The 18,023-nt window shown below is 37.8% G+C and overlaps 1 protein-coding gene across 3 annotated transcripts in view; it reads left to right on the top strand.

The window, feature by feature from the left end:
* ARHGAP21 (Rho GTPase activating protein 21) overlaps nt 1-18,023 on the top strand; it is a 136,001-nt gene that overhangs the window by 39,236 nt on the left and 78,742 nt on the right. For 2 of the 3 annotated variants that reach the window (XM_054522088.2, XM_024253724.3), the window contains 2 exons: nt 13,191-13,370; nt 16,577-16,601. In XM_054522088.2, the coding sequence (XP_054378063.1) occupies nt 13,191-13,370; nt 16,577-16,601 (205 nt within the window). Of the gene's footprint in view, nt 1-10,363; nt 10,517-13,190; nt 13,371-16,576; nt 16,602-18,023 lie in introns of all 3 variants that reach the window. The other variant, XM_054522094.2, reaches the window with a different exon arrangement.

Raw genomic sequence — 18,023 nt, 5'->3', positions numbered from 1 at the left:
GTGAGATCTGTACATGTCCAAAGGGAAGGTGGTTTCCTAACCATGCGCCCTTCTAGGTTGAGAGGCTGACAAGGACAGAGCATGATAGCAGCTGCTTATGGAAATAGCCTAGACCAGGTTTCTGAGTTATTCCTTTACAATTTATATTAAAAAGCCATCTTCTGGCATTATACTATAAAGACATACCCTAGGCTGAGGTGGGAGGATTGCTTGAGCTTGGGAGGTGGAGGTTGCAGTGAGCCAGGCTCATGCCACTGCACTCCAGCCTGGGCAACAGAGCGAGACTCTGTCTCAAAAGAACAAAAAACAAAAAACTTGCCTTTGAAAATAAAGTAAATCAGAGAGAGAAAGACAGAGAAATGTGCTATCCAGGTAAAAATTAAATTAAAAAACCAGAACCCTGAATACAGAAATAATAGTGAAAATATCAGTGATTCAAAAATAATCCATACATGAAACCATACAGATACAGCAGAAGGGACTCATGTCAACAGTCAGCTTATGAAAGCCAGCCATATGAAAAGTATTATTATAAATGAATGTCCAAGTAAATAATGAAGTTGAACATTGAAAGCTACATTTAAAAAAATTAAGCCCAAATGTTTAATTGGAATATTATCGACTAAAGTAACTTAGATTGTTCAACTTCATGTTGTGAGAGTATTACAGTCTCATTAGTCATCATCTTTTTTTTTTTTTTTTTTTTTGAGATGGAGTTTCGCTCTGTTGCCCAGGCTGGAGTGCAGTGGCGTGATCTCCACTCACTGCATGCTCTGCCTCCCGGGTTCACGCCATTCTCCTGCCTCAGCCTCTCAAGTAGCTGGAACTACAGGTGCCCACCACCACACCCGGCTAATTTTTTGTATTTTTAGTGGAGACAGGGGTTTCACTGTGTTAGCCAGGATGGTTTCGATCTCCTGACCTCGTGATCCGCCTGCCTCGGCCTCAAAGTGCTGGGATTACAGGCAGTCATCATCTTTTATCTCTTAAGTGTTCAGTACCTGCTGAAAAACAATTACTTTTTGGGAAAAAACATCTATATACATCTAGATATTTATCATCAAAGCATTTCCCATTGTTGACCTTTATTGACAAAAAAAAAGAGAAAGAAATCTTTAAAATTAGAAACTCCGTAAACAAGCTGCTTGTGAAGTTATCAAGCATACTTAGCATGTAAAAAATTGTATTCAAGAGTCTTCTTTCTCAGTTGGAATTTAAACAACCCTTTAGTTCACAACATCAGATTTCCACATGTTGAAAAATTTTGCAGAGAAATACCCTGTCAAGGAATCCTAGTATGTGAGGAATAATTTACAATAAGATTGATCTCTGTGGCATTAGGACTGTGGATAGAGTAATTTAAAAATAGGCAATATTTAAATGTTGAAAAACATATTATTCCCTTCCTATTCATGGCATACTCTAGAGAAAAGCATGGGCTAGCTGCATCACCTACTATTAGCTGTGTATTTTTGACAAATTCATCACAGCAAGCCTGTTTTTCCATCATACTTGTGATATCTGCAAAAATATGCTGAAAGTTTTATGGATATTCAAGATTTTGTTTTTCCCTTCAGACAAAACAATATTTTATATACTGTTTTCCCAAGTATCTCAAAAGTGGTATCACAATACGTTTTTAAAATAAGCCTTTATGTATCAGTGACCCCTATTTTTTTTTTAGGTAGTTAAATAGTGCATGTACTATGTGCCTGGTACTGTTTTAATCCCTTTACAAACTCACTTAATCTTCTTAACAAGAATATGAAGTGCACTGTCATTATCATCCTCATGTTAAAGACAAGGCACAGTTGTGTTAAGGAACTTGTCCACGAGCCACAACTTAACAAATCAAGAATCCAGACCCAGGCAGCCTACCTCCAGAGTCCATGTCCTTCCCCACAAGCATGCCATCTTCCAGTGTTACAAAAGAAAAAATGAGCCAGGTGACGGTCATACCATACTAGTTCCAACAGTTTATATACAAGAATAAAAAGCCATGTGGCTGCACACATTCAAATCCTGTCTTGTATTTTCTCAGCTAATGACATCATAAAAAGGTGTTGCGTCACCATGAAACTGGCCCTAAAGTAAGGAATGAAATTTTGCTTTAAGTAAGTGGTATTATTAATATTGATGGTAAAATGGAAAAAAAAAAAAAAAAGACAAAATGCTTTTCAAGAGTCCATGGGAGTTAGGCTTGTAATCTTATTGATATTGATATTGATGGAATCAATATCAGTATCTTTTAAGAGGAATACAGTATAAAATGCTTTCTTGGGTCTTATTATGAATGATTCCTGGAATATACTAGGACCCTGTTCTACTTAAAGTGCAAATAATTACAAAAGATAGATTAGGACTTATATATTGTTTATACAGGCACTCTTTTATAATTCTCTTGCATTTACTTTTGTGACAGCCCTATCTCTTTCATCTCTGTTGAACATGTAGACTTTGTACTTTTTATCTGTGGAAACCGGATATAACATATCTATCTAAATAACATTTTTATTGAAGTATAACTTAATAACTATGAGATCCATCCATTGTAAGCATACATTGCAATGGTTTTTAGCAAATTTATGCAGTTGTGAAACTTTCATTGCAGTCTTTTGGAACATTTCCATTGTTCTAGTTTGGGATGCCAGTTTGCATTCCCTTATGTGAGGTTTTTATCACCTTTATTTGCTTTATGACTAGTGATTTCCCCTTACAGTCTCTCTCACCCTCTTTGAGTTTGCTTTGTCTAGTTGTTATATCTAATTTTTATGGAATTAGTTTTTAATCTTTATTTTGGTTTCTTTTAACCTTGAGTTATTATTCAATCAAATGACCTTGTTATGAAGTCCTTTAAGGGAGTCAAATGACAGTTCTTAGTCCACAGGAATTTAACTGCTATTATTCCAGTCACTTCTTGGCTTCTTGCACTCTGATGTTACATGAATTGGCACTCACATTAGGGAAATAAGATGTGTGTAGAGGGATATTTCTTAGGTGGAGAAACCCGTGACTGCTGGCTCCTTCACTGTGTGCCTATAGCTTGCCTTTGTTATAAGATCTAACAGATCAGTGGCAATGTGAGTGAGTAGAAGGAGTGAAGAGGACACATATGTATATTTCTTTTCATCTTCTCCTTCTGTGAAGGCCCATAGAAATGTAACCCTCTAGGAGACTAGAGGAGCTTCAATGTTATGTTCTGGGTGGGTGGAATGACTGAGACACCTGAGCTGTGTCACATTCAGAAATCTTAGTTTGCAGAGAGCAAGAAAGAAATTGCCTACTCTGCATCCCATCTTCTCTGTTTGTGTAAAGAGCCCAGTAAAACAAGACATAGCAGGCTCAGTTCAGAAATGTGAAGCATGTAACCATGATCCAAGAGTTACCTATGTGATTTTTAAAAAAAAGAAAACTTAGATATATTTGGGAGCTGTGAGGCCAAATCATAATAATACATTAGAAATAAATTTAATACTGTATAGTTTTTAAAGTGTTCAAATATGAGTCCCACTGGAAAAGGAAAATGTAAAAGATAATAAATTAGATCAAAAAGCTGTTACGGGGAAGAATCTATGTAGATTATGAAATAAAAGAGATGATGAAAAACAATTTAACATAGAGAAAATATTCCAGCATCGAATTCAGGAGACCATTATTTTAATTCTTAACTGTGATGTAAACCGGCTACAATCTTGGATAAATCACTTAGCAAATCTGGACCTTATGTGTAAAGGGTTCACTTATTTAGATTAAATCTTAAAAGACTCTTTTGTGCTCTAAAATTATATAATGGGATGGCAGCTAAGCACATGAAAAGATATTCATCATCATTTGCCATAAGGGAAGTACAAATTAAGATCACGATGAGATACCACTATACACTTGTCACAATGGCTAAAATAAACAATAGTGGCAATACAAAGTCCTGTCAAGGATGTGGAGAAATGGATCACTTATACACTGCTGGTGGGCGTGTAAAATGGTACAGCCAGTCTGAAAAGCAGTTTGGCAGTTTCTTATAAAAGTAAACATGCAATTATATGCTGTGGTCTGAATGTCCTCCCAAAATTCATATGTTGACACCCAAACCCTCAAGGTGATTGTTTTAGGAGGGTAGGGCCTTTGGGAGATTATTAGGTTCTGAGGATGGAGCCCAATGAATGGGATTTATGTCCCTATAAAAGAAGCCCCAGGAAACAACCTTGCCCTTCCACGATGTAAGCAAGAATGTGCAGCCTATTTAGGAAGTAGGCCCTCACCAAACACTGAATCTGCCGCTGTCTTGATCCTGGGCTTCCTGGGCCTCTAGAGCCATGAGAAATAAATTTCAGTTGTTTATAAGCAACCTAGCCTATGATACTTTGTTATAGCAGCCCAGATGTACTAAGATGACATATGACCCAACAGTAGCACTCTTGGACATTTATTCCAGGGAAATGTAAATTGTGTTCATATAAAAACCTGTACATGAATGTTCATAGCATATTTATTCATAGTAACCCAAAACTTGAAACAGCTGAGATGTCTTTTAACAGATAAATGGTTAAACAAAATGTGGTACATCCATTCCATGGAATACAACTCAGCAATGAAAAGGAATGAACTATGGATACATGCAGCAACCTCGGTGAATCTCCAGAGAATTATTCTAAGTGAAAAAAGCCAATCCCAAATGGTTACTGACTGTATGATTCTATTTGCATAACATTCTTGAAATGACAAAATGATGGAAATATAGAACAGATTAATTTGAGAGGCTAAGGCAGGAGGATAACATCAGCCCAGGAGTTTGAGGCCAGCCTGGGCAACATAGTGAGACCTGTCTCTAAAAAAAAAAAAAAAAAAAAAAAAAAACCCCTCAAAACAAACCAAGCAGCCAGGCATGATGGTGGTGCATGCCTGTAGACCCAGCTACTTGGGAGGCTGAGGTGGGAGGATTGCATGATCATTGGGGGTTAAGGCTGCAGTGAGCCGAATTACACCACAGCATTCCAGCCTGGGCCACAGAGCAAGACTCTGTCTCAAACAAAACAGAACAACAACAACAACAAAAACAGAAACAAACCAAAAGAAAAACAGATTAGTGGTTGCCAAGGGTTAGGGGACATGTAGAAGGTGGAGGGAGAGAGCAGGTGTAGGTATAGTTATGAAAGGGCAACAAGAGAGATCCTTGTGGGGATGTGACATTTCTGTATCTTGACTGGTGTGGTGGGTATATACACTTACATAATGTGATAACCCTGCATGGAACTAAACACACGACGAGTACAGGTAAAACTGGAGAAATATGAATAACACGAGTGGATTGTATCTGTGTCAGTAACCTGGTTGTGATATTGTACTATAGTTTTCTAAGAAGTTACTGTTGAAGGAAATTGCATAAAGATTACATAGGATCTCTCTGTATCTTTCTTTCCCTCTCTCTTTTTTTTTTTTTTCCCCTTTTTGTTGAGAGTGAGGTCTCACTGTGTTGTCCAGGCTGGTGTCGAACTCCTGGGCTCAAGCTGCCCTCCCACCTCTGCTTCCTTAAGTGCTGGGATTCCAGGCATGAGCCACCATGCCTGGCTGTGTATTATTTCTTAAAACTACCTGTGAATCTATAGTTGTCTCAAAATGAGAAGCTTAATTTAAAAAAGAACTAAAATTTTAATGACTATTTTATTCATCCACGTATCTACTCTGTAGAACAAGGTTGGGTAAACAGTAGGTCCTCAATAAATATTTATTTACTGATTAAATGAAGAAAGAGTATGTCAGTGAGTGAGACCGTGATCTGCACATATACAATGAACTCTCATTTGGATCTCAAAAGGAGGATCCAGTCATTACTTACAGCTTAACTAGACTATTTGGGAAACTAAGCCTAGAATACCTCTTACCCTACAAACGCTACCTAATCATATGCTTGCTTTTGCAGTCGCTTGGGACTTAGCTTGAGTCTCTCATGTTATGCTCCACTAAATCCTAGAAGTGGGGGATAAACTACAACGGATTTATGATAAGTTAGTTTCAAATATACATAGCCTCCATAGATGATTTCAAAGACTTCATTCACACAAATAGCTAAAAATAGGGAGGAAAAAGTTAGCAGTTCATCCAAGATCCAGTTTCTTATTTTCTTATTTCTTACTTACACTATTGATTGCTAGCCCAGTTTTCTCCAGTGCTCCATTATTTGCTTTGATGCATCTTTCTAGTTGCATTTTACACGCAAGTATGTTAAAGTGTTGTGAGAGATTGTGATTTAAAGAGCTATCAGGAAAAATAGATTTGAAAAGACAATGGAGCTTGCAGAGAAAGAATGAGGAGTTAATATTTATTTATTTAGAGTCGGAGTCTCACTCTGTCTCTTAGGCAGGAGTACGATGGCGTGATCTTGGCTCACTGCAACCTCTGCCTCCTGGGTTCAAGCAATTCTCCTGCCTCAGCCGCCCGAGTAGCTGGGATTACGGATGCCCACCACCACGCCCAGCTAATTTTTGTATTTTTAGTAGAGACGGGGCTTCACCATGTTGGCCAGGCTAGTCTCTTTGGCCAGGCTGATCTTGAACTCCTGACCTCATAATCTGCCTGTCTCAGCCTCCCAAAGTGCTGGGATTACAGGTGTGAGCCACTGTGCCTAGCTGGGAGTTAATATTTATTAAATGTTTATGTACTCTGCTCTTCATACGCATTTCACATTTAATCCACATTCATTCTCTGGGAGAAGTGCTTTTATTCTTATTTTAATGATGAGAAAACTGAGGCTTAGAGACGTTAAATAATTGTCCACTATACTGCAACTAGCAAATGGCAGAGCCAGAGTTAGTGCCCGATTCAGCTGACGTCAAATCTCCAAATCCTAAGTTCTTTTTTTCAAATTATGTTTATAGATTTAGGGGGTACAAGTGCAGTTTTGTTACATGGGTATATTACGTAGGGGTGAAGTCTGGGCTTTTAGCATAACCATCACCTGAATAGCGAACATTGTACGGGTAATTTTCCACCCTCATCCCTTTCCACCCTCCCCGCTTTTGGAGTCTCCAGTATCTATTTTTCCCCTCTGTATATCCATGTGTACCCGCTGTTTAACTCCCACTTATAAGCGAGAATGCGAGCCTATGTTCTGAACCACAATGCTAAACTGAAAATTAAAATTCTGGGTCAGATAAAAAGAGAATCACATTCCTATGCCAGTCCTCAGCAGCATGCAGTAATGCAATACACTTTTGTAACAAAACTGCACATGTACACTCAGAACCTACAATAAAAGTTGGCAAAAAAGAGATAGAATCAAAATAGAATCTTGTGTTCTTGAAGAATGTTGGGAGATAGGAAACAATGATTAATAGTTATTTTTTCCAATGTTAAATTCTAGAATCATTTTTACTTTTTAGGGTTTTTTTTTTTCCCCCTGACACGGAGTCTGTCTCTGTGTCGCCCAGGCTGGAGTGCAGTGGCGCCATCTCAGCTCACTGCAGCCTCCGCCTCCCGGGTTCTAGTGATTCTCCTGCCTCAGCCTCTCAAGTAGCTGGGATTACAGGCACGTGCCATTGCACTCAGCTAATTTTTGTATTTTTAGTAGAGATGGGGTTTCACCATGTTGGCCAGGCTAGTCTCAAACTCCTGACCTCAGGTGATCCGCCTGCCTCAGCCTCCCTAAGTGCTGTGATTACAGGCGCGAGCCACTGAGCCCGATCTACTTTTTATGTTTATATTTGCTGTATACAAAAAGATGCGCACATATGTATCTTTTTGTATATCATGTTGACTTTATATGGTATAATAAAATGAACCCTTAGGAACTCCCCACAGATTTTAACTTATACATTACCCATGCTGTTGGAGTAATGTGTGTGTTTTCCCCAGATCTCAGCCCCATGCTTCCTCATTCACACACTCCTATCCCCTCAGGATAACCACTTTCTTGAATTTCATGATAAGCATCCTATTGCTGCTTCTTTTGTTTAAATGTCTTTGTTGAGGTACGTTTGATATATAATCAACTGTACATGTGTAAACTGTACAGTTCGGTAAGTTTATACGCAAGTATGCACCAGTGAAAGTATCACCACAGTCAAGGTTATTCACCACCCTTCACATTTCCTCATGCCCCTTTATAACAATCTCCATCCTTACACCCACCCATAGCAACTGCTAATCTGCTTTCAGTCAGTGTAGACCAGTATTTACAATTTTTCTAGGATTTATATAAATGGAGCATACAGTATGTACTCCTCTTCCTCCTCTTCTTCTTTGATCTGGGTTATTTAACTCAGCCTAATTAACATATTGCTACCTGTATCAATAGTTGATTTCATTTTATTGCTAAGTAGCATTCTATTGTTTGGCTGTATCACAGTTTAGTTATCCATTCGTCTGTTACTGAAATATTTCAGTTGTTTTCCAGTTTGTGGCTATAACAAAGTTGCTGTGCACATTTATGTACAAGTCTTTATGTTGACATATGCTTTCAATTTCTCTATGAGTAGAATGGCGGTGTCATATGGTAGGTGTATGTTTAACTTAAGAAACTGTCAGACTGTTTTCCAAAGTGTACCATTTTACATTCCCACTAGCAGTCTCTGAGTGTTCTAGTTGCTTCACATCCTGACCAACACTCAGTATGGTTAGTTTTTATATAGCACATCTATTATGTGTGCAGTGGTATTTCATTATGGTTTTAGTTTGCATTTCCATTATTGAATTTTGAGAGTTGTTTATATATTCTAGATACAAGTCCTTTATCAGATACATGATTTGCAAATATATTCTCCCATTCTATGGCTTGCCTTTTCGTTTTCATAAAAGTGTATGTGTGTATGTATATACGTGTGTGTGTGTGTGTGTGTGTGTGTGTATACTTTTCATAAAATGTATCTATTTTTTGAGACAGAGTTTCATTCTGTAACCCAGGCTGGAGTGCAGTGGTGTGATCACAGCTCACTGTAGCTTCAACCTCCTGGGCTCAGGTGATTCTCATGCCTTAGCCTCCTGAGTAGCTGGGACTACAGGCATGCACCACCACACCTGGCTAATTTGTTTGTTTGTTTGTTTGTTTTGAGACAGAGTCTGGCTCTGTTGCCCAGGCTGGAGTGCAGTGGCATGATCTCGGCTTGCTGCAACCTCTGCCTCCCTGGTTCGAGCGATTCTCCTGCCTCAGCCTCCCGAGTAGCTGGGATTACAGGCGCATGCCACCACACCCGGCTAATTTTTGTATTTTTAGTAGAGATGAGGTTTCACCATGTTGGCCAGACTGGTCTTGAACTCCTGACCTTAGGTGATCCCCTCACTTTAGCCTCCCAAAGTGCTAGGATTACAGGCGTGAGCCACTGTGCCCAGCTACAGCTACCTGGCTAATTTTTAAATTTTGTGTAGAGACAGGGTCTCCCTGTGTTGCCCAGGCAGGTCTCAAACTCCTGGCTGAGATCCTCCTGCCTCAGCCTCCCAAAGTGCTGGGATTACAGGTGTGAGCCACCATGACTGGCCAGGAAGTGTCTTTCAAAGAGCAGAGGGTCTTAATTTTGATGAAGTTTCATTTATCTTTTTAAAAAAATTCATTGTATGTTCTTCCAATGAATATTTTTTGTTGTTGCTATTAATGGATTATGTTCCTTGGGGTTACATCTAAGAAATCTTAACCTAAGTTCCTAAAGATTTTCCCCTATTTTCTTCCAGAAGTTTCATAGTTTTAAGTGTTACATTTAGGTTTATGATCATTTATTTTATTTGACTTTTTTGAGACAGAGTCTCACTCTGCACCCAGGCTGGAGTGCAGTGGTGTAATCTCGGCTCACTGCAACCTCCACCTTCTGAGTTCAAGCAATTCTTCTGCCTTCGCCTCTCAAGTAGTGGGGATTATAGGTGTGTGCCACCACAACCAGCTAATTTTTGTATTTTTAGTAGAGATGAGGTTTCACCATGTTGGCCAGGCTGGTCTCGAACTCTTGGCCTCAAGTGACCTGCCTGCCTCGGCCTCCCAAAGTGCTGGGATGACAGACGTGAGCCACCGCGGCCGGCCTGGGTGTATGATCATTTGAGTTAATTTTTGTTTGTGATATGAGTTACAGATCAAAGTTCTTTTCTTTTCTTGCACACAGCCTCCATACAGTTGTTCCAGGGCGATTTGTGTTTACAAGTATTGTATTATACTTGTACAGTATTGACATGGGTTCATGTTTCTTTTGGATAAATACCTAGGAGTAGAATGGCAGCATCATGTGGTTTTGGGTCTAGAGCAGGACTCCACATTCTGTTCTGTGAATCTGTGTGTCATGATGCCAATACTGTACAGTGTTGATTACTGCAGCTTTGTAAGTCTTGAAGATTTGTAGTCTGAGTGTTCCAACTTTGTTCTTATTTGAAGTTGTTTTGGCTATTTTAGGTTCTTTGCATTATAAAGTGGATTTTAGAAATATCGTAGCAGCTTCCACACAAAAATCTGCTGAGATTTTGATTGGGATTGCAATGGATTTATAGATCAATTTGGGGAGAGTTAACATTGTAACAGTACTGAGTCTTCTAAATCATGAACATGGTATGTCTCTCTATTTATTCTTTAATATCTCTTAATGTTTTGGAGCTTCAGTTTGTAGATCTTACAAATCTTTTGTCAGATTTATCCCTAAATATTTCATATTTTTAATGTAATTGTAAATGGTATTTTAAAAAGTTTTAAATTTCCAGTTGCTTATTGCTAGTATATGGAAATGCTGTTTTGTTTTGTTTTTTTTTTTTTTGGTATACTGTATTATTACTTTCATTAACATTCCATTTACTAGAACTCAATCATGTGGCCACCCCTACTGCAAGTTTGGCTGGGCAATGTTACCACCTAGTTATCTTTTCACCTTTATATGAGGCAAATTATTGTGGCAGAGTGGATAGACTCACTGGTGGAAGATAATAAAAAATAAAATAGAAGCAAGACTATTCAAGCATTTGCAGTTCAATAAAGGTGACCTTTTCAAAATGCTGGGATTAACTTGGAGTCGTAATTTAAAACAAAATCTTAGCAGCTATGCAGACATGTTAAGTTTAATATACATATCAGGTTGGAGAGAGGCTTGGGTTAGAAATACAAATTTGGGAGTAATTTGCATATTAGATGGTGTTTAATGTAGGAAATGGAATGAAATCACCAAAAGATGGAGTATAGCTAGAGAAGTCCATAGACTGAGCCCTGGGTACCTCCAGGTTCAGGAACTTAAAAGATGAAAACAAAAGAGCCTGAGACAAAGTCGCCTGTGAGTTGGAAGAAAAATCAGTGTGAGAAGTCAAGTGGAGAAAATTCTTCAAGAAGGAGGAAGTGACCCTTGTGCCAATAAGGTGCACATAAGATGAGAACTGAGAATTGATCATTCAGTTTAAAATGTGGAAGTCTGGGGGACCCTGACAAGAGCAGTTTCTGGGAGTCAGGCAGATAAAAGCCTGATTTAAAGGGATTTCAGAGAAATGGAAGGAAAAGAATTGGAAACAGCAAGTACAGATAACTTTTAAGGAGTTTTGCGCCAAAGAGAAGCAGACAAACAAGGTGGTAGCTGGAGAGGGTTGTGTGTGATCAAGAGAGGATTTTGGCCAAGTATGGTGGCTCACACCTGTAATCCCACCACTTTGGGAGGCTGAGCCAGGAGGATCACTTGAGCATGGAAGCTCAAGACCAGCCTGAGCAACATACTGAGACCTTGTCTCTACAAAAAAAAAAAAAAAAAAAAAATAGCTTGATGACATTCACCTGTAGTCCCATCTTCCTGGGAGGGTGAGGTGGGAGTATCTCCTGAGCCCCCATGATCCAGTCTGCAATGAACTATGATCATGGCACTGCACTCCAGCCCAGGCCACAGAGCAAGACCCTGTCTCAAAAAAAAAAAAAAAAAAAAAAAAAGATTTTGTTAAGATTAAAGAAATTGCAAAATATGTGTATGCAGATAGGAATGCTATATATAGTAAAGAGAGAATAAGTGATGCAGAAGAGAGAGGGGAGAATTGTTGGACCTCTGTCTTTGAATATAAGAGGGGAGGAATCTAGTCTCAACTGCTGGGGCCTTGCGAGAATGGACAGCTCATCCATCATAGCAGAAGGGAAGGCAGGGGAACATGGGCATGGTTGCAGGTTGATGGGGTGATCGTGGCAGGCGATTCAGTTCTCATTTTATTGCTTCTGTTTTCTGAGTGTAATAGAAAGCAGGACCATCTGCTGCAGGTGAGGGTGGGGAAAAGGGATGAAATAGTCATCTAGGATGAATGACCAGAGAGAAATGTGTTACTATTGACTGACAACACTAAAGGCTCTCTTGAGGTTGGTAGTCATGAACTTAGAGTGAAATAGCTTAGTTTTTGTTTTTCTCTACCCACGTTCACCTGCATAGGTACAGCAGGCCCAGAGTAGGCAGTGTTGATTTATCCAGGGTTAGGTTTTGTCAGGCAACTTTGAGGAAGTGGGAGAGGGTAAACGAGTGAATTGAAGCTGGCTTAAGAGGAAAGGGAGAACGTGGGGTGATGAGGGACAGGGAAAGGGTGGTAGAGTCAGCTCTAGATTGAAGAATTGTAAGGGTTGGGGGATGAGAGGGAATGAACTAAATAGTGAACTAATAATAGTGGTGGTTCTAGGTGGGATTCTTGATTTGGGCTTCTAAGGGGGTTTCAGTCATGACCAAGTGAAAGCTGAGAGTGGAGGAGAGGAGGTCAGAGAACAAGAAGGCCAGGGTATCAGAAGGGTTATCTGTGTGGATATTGAATTCGTGCTCAGAACCTGAAGACCTTTTCTATTATTTTCTAATGTCCTTTGTTGCTGTTGGACTATCTGATAAGGTTTAGGTTTCTTTCTTGATCAGAGTTTTATATCTCTTCTTTCATGCTTTCTGTTTCTTAATCCATAGTGCTCTTTAAAATTTCTTTGGTATTATCTTTCATTCCTTCTATTGCATTTCTAATTTTAGCAATTATATTTCTATTTTCTGAGAGTCCTTTCTTCTGACTAATTTTTTATGGCATTATTTTCTAGAAAAAAATTCTAAGTGTTGATAATTGCATGCTTTGTTATAATAACACAATAAATTTTAGTTTTTGATAATTGCATGCTTTGTGTAATTTATGCATCGGAAAATAGTTCATATCAGCGCTCAGGTATTAACATTTTTACATAGAATTTTTTTTAGGTGAGGAAGTATATTGTGTTATGTAGCTAACATTTAAATATCTTTTCACTTTAGGTCTCAAAAAATAAAGATGGAAAAGAACAAAGTGAAACTGTATCACTGTCCGAAGATGAAACATTCTCCTGGCCAGGTCCCAAAACAGTTACGTTGAAAAGAACATCTCAAGGCTTTGGTTTTACATTAAGACATTTTATTGTTTATCCCCCAGAGTCTGCAATTCAATTTTCATATAAGGTAAGAGAAATAGTTACAGCAACTTGAAAAAAAACCACAAGGCCATTCCTATCCCCTTCTAGTCTTCCTCTTACCCTTCCCTCTGGCCTTTTTTTCTGTCTTAAAAGAATCAGGCATTACATTTGAATTTTTATTATATTATTTTTCTCCTTTTAGGTATTTTCCCACCTTCAAGAACAAAACAGAAACTTTAGTCTTCTCTGAAAGATCATAGTGATTCTAAACTCCAAATCTATATTTTTTTAAGGACTTCTAATTCCAGACTTCATTCTACTTTTTCTAATATGTAACTGTTTATTATCTAGAAAGGTAGTGAGTTTTCTGGGCAGACTATGCAGAGGAAATGGTTCACTAAAATATTCTAGCAGTTATAGAAAATTAGTAGAATTAGAACAACACTTAACTTTCAGATATGTAATATGATGGCATGTTAGAATTTAAAAACACAGCTTCTCATCAGAATAAATTACATTGACAGGCTTCAGTGGACAGTAACACAGCCTGAAAAGGACAGCCTAAGATGATTATAAGTGCAGTTGACACACTGAGTACTTGCTCTGTGTTCCTTACCATTCGTTATGAGCACTTTATCCACGCCAGAATCCTGTGGAGCAGGTGGTATTATTAGCCCCATATAACAGATGTGGAAACTGATCTGGGTCATAAAACAGATAAGTAGTTGATCTGGGATTTGAATTTGACCAATATACATGCTTGATGCTGAACTATTACACAATAGTATAATGGAAATGATGATATTCAGAAGAGTTATGAGACCCTGGCCAGGCCACTTCTTTTGACCTCTAGATTTCCATTTTCATTTGTAGGAATTGATCTAGGGTATTAGAAAGTCTTTTCTAATTCTAAATATCTGTGAATCCAAAACTGTCTTTTAAAAAGTAGTGTCCGTATTTGTATCTAGAGACCACAGTTTTAAATTATATTTTTGTTAAATATGTCTTTCTAGTAATGTCCTGCGGGATATGCTTTTTCGAAGTACCGAATAGCTCTTTTTTTCTTTGCTTTTTTAAAGTTTTTTATATTTGGTTACTTTAACACTGAGATAACAGGAAACAACTGAATATCTTTTAAGGATTGTAAATAATTGCTACCTTTAGAATGACATTTATCTGTTTGGGTTTTCTCAAATGTGTATAAAATAACTGGACTAGATCTCTTAAGAATCTAGCTGATATTAAAAGGTATCAAATAGTGTTACTTATGCATTAGGTCACATATGAGAGCACTTGATAATTACATTAGGATTGTGTATTTTTTGTCTTTTTGTTTTTGTTTTGTTTTGAGTAAGAGCTTTGGGTCATGATGAACATATAGGTAGTACAATTTTTTATAAGATAATTTTACCAACCTTATATAAACATGTATTATTATTATTGGAAAATATTTCTAGGAATTTTAGTAGCACAGTACAATAAACCCTCACTTAACATTGTCAGTAGATTTTTGGAAACTGCAACTTTATGTGAAACGTATTTAAGTGATAACTGATCTTCTGTTGGCTAGAGTTTACTTGGCATATTTCTGGTCAAAAAAAAAAAAAATCACCAAACTTGTAAATAAAGACCAAAACACTTCCAGTATTAAACACTGAAGTAAATGTGAGGTGTTCATACACTTAAGAAAGCGTTATAAAAAGTCCAGAGTTGAGGGTGGCTGGAGCCTATCCTGGCAGCTCATGCAGCTCAGGGCATGAGGTGGGACCTAACCCTGGACAGGATGCTGTCCATCCCGTTGCAGAGCACACACACAGCTGCGCTTGTTCAGACAGGGACAAAGTGGGCACACCTGTGAATCGAACGGGCACAGTTTTGGCATGTGGGAGGGAACCATAGGGCCTGGAGAGAACTCACACAGACGTGGGGAGATGTGCAAACTTCACACAGACGGGGCCCCAGTGGGGAATTAATTTTTCTCGTGAACGTTACACCAAAACAACTGTGAATGAAATGATGCTATTCCAGGACATGCTTACGCTTGTTAACAGCATGGTCATTGGCATCAAAAGAGCCTGGGTTTGAGTTCCATTTCTGCCTCCTGTTAGATCTGTGACCTTGGATAAGTCAACTAACAGACAATAGTAGTACTTTCTTCACAGGCTGTGTGATAATTAAATGATATAATACTTGTAACACACTTAACATAGAAATTGACACTGTAATTGCTCAATAAATTTTAGCTATTAATGCTATTATTTAATAGAGATGTTCTTGCAAATAGGGCTCTGTCTTGTAAATTTTACATGGAAAATATATATTGGAATATTTTCCATTTTAATTATGAAATTTTATAATTTCACTTCAAATGAATTAAAAATTTTAATATTGTATAGCTTTTAGAAAATGTGTAATTAATATAACAGTGTCCTTATTTTGTCACTTAGCTGGCAACCTCAGTCTCAGACCAGATCTTATAATCAGAAGAAGAAAAAAAAACACTGGGCAGCCAAAATAAAGGTCAAAAAATTATGTAATAAATTATCAGCCCTTCACCCAATGTCTGTTTTTCTTTCTAAGGTACATGGTAGCTCCAGTATGGTAGAGGCTCAGCAAATATTTGAAAAAATGTATTTTTAGACTAGTTTTTAAAGGTTTCTTTTCTAATTTTCCAGCTAGAGGTAGATAACATGGCAGCAAGACAGCTTGGTAACAATGAAAGAGACCAAGTAGATAAACTTCAAAACTGAATACAAGAACTTAAATATGTAGCAATTTGGGACCAATCCATTTATATAGACAGCTCTGGGTCCTGTAATATCCCTTAAAGGCACATTTAAGTATAGTACAGTAAGTGATGACCTGGCCTTTCCATCTGTCCAACTGCCTACTTGACAACTTCACTTGGATATCTCCATTAGAAATCTCGCACTCAAATGCCAAAAACTGAACTCCTGATGTCTTACCCCTAAATTGGCTTCACCCACAGCCTGCTTATCTCTATTTGTGAAAACTCTATCTTTCCAGTAAAAGGTACTTCCTATACTGTTATTGAAGATGGGCTATACGTTTGCTTTTGAGCTCGCCAGTGGCTATAGAAAAGAAGAGAATATGATCATTAAGAATATTGTTAGTGAGATTGTAATTGGCACAATCTGGGGAGGTTAGTTTGAATTAAATTGAGCCTTGCTGTGATTAACAAGAGTTTATAAATGTATACTCATATATGTATATATATATTTTCATTTGTAGGATGAAGAAAATGGAAACAGAGGAGGTATGCTATAAACATTTTAATTTGTCTCTGAATGTTTTTCTACCCATTTCTTTCTGTTCTTTAAGTGATACTAAATGAGATGATATAATTTTTGGTGTTCAAATATATAATAGTTCTTAGGTGTGAGAGTCATAGAATTAAATGTTTTTTACTGTGGACTTCAAAGTTTTATGAATTCCATTGTCATCTTAATTTGAACATGTAATGGTTTTGTTGTTAATTGTATGTGTTTTTGTGGAGGAATATATCATTATAATTCCAAGGAGAGCACTTAAGATTTTTATTTCAATTAGTAATCTTTCTAGATGAGGTGATTATTTTAGGTAAGAAATGCTGTGTTTTTTATCAATTAGGTTTATTGAGTCAAATATTGAAAAGAAGAGGGTTTGGGTTATTCTTGTAGTTAATGTTACTGTTGATTTAAATATTAATGAACGTAAAAGGACAATCAGGCTGGAGATAAAATTATTTCTTAATAACTGATTTTAAATCAACTTGAATGAGTTAAAATTCACACTCAACAAAATGCACCCATTAAAAACTTTCATTTCTAGATAATTTTAGACAACAAAGTTGCAAAAATAGTACAGAGAATTTTCATGTATCCTTTGTTTTACTTTCCCTAGTGTTAAAAACTTATAATACCATGGCGGGGGCGAGTGCAGTGGCTCACGCCTGTAATCCCAGCACTTTGGGAGGCTGAGGCGGGTGGGTCACAAGGTCAGGAGATCGAGACCATCCTGGCTAACACAGTGAAAATCCTGTCTCTACTAAAAATACAAAATATTAGCCGGGTGTGGTGGCAGGTGCCTGTAATCCCAGCTACTCGGGAGGCTGAGGCAGGAGAATGGCGTGAACCCGGGAGGCAGAGCTTTGCAGTGAGCCGAGATCGCACCACTGCACTCCAGCCTGGGCGACAGAGCGAGACTCCGTCTCGAAAAACAAAACAAAACAAAACAAACTTACAATACCATGGTACAATCAACAATACTAAGCAATTAGCATTGGTACAATACTACTATGTAAACTACAGACTTTATTTGGATGTCACCAGTTTTTCCGCTAGTATCCTTGCTCTCTTCCAGAATCCCACGTTGTATTCACTTGTTGTGTCCCTTTAGTCTTTCCTTGTATTTTATTACTAGTACTGATCAGTTATTTTTTAGAATGTCCTTCATTTTCAGTTTATCTGATGTTTTCTCCTTAGTTCAAGGTCATACATGTTTAGCAAGAATACCACATTTGCATCTATTGTAAGTGTATAGTTTGGTAAGTTTTGATGACTATAACCTGTGAAATCACTATCCCAATTAAGATATGATATCAAAACAACCTTTCATCATTCCGTAAAGTTCCCTTGTGCTCCTTTTTATTCTGCTGTCTTTAGACAATCACTGATCTGATTTTTATCACTATATAGGT

Source organism: Pongo abelii, chromosome 8, assembly GCF_028885655.2.
Source record: "Pongo abelii isolate AG06213 chromosome 8, NHGRI_mPonAbe1-v2.0_pri, whole genome shotgun sequence".
Lineage (NCBI taxonomy): Eukaryota > Metazoa > Chordata > Mammalia > Primates > Hominidae > Pongo > Pongo abelii.
This window is presented reverse-complemented; position numbering and strand designations above follow the sequence as displayed.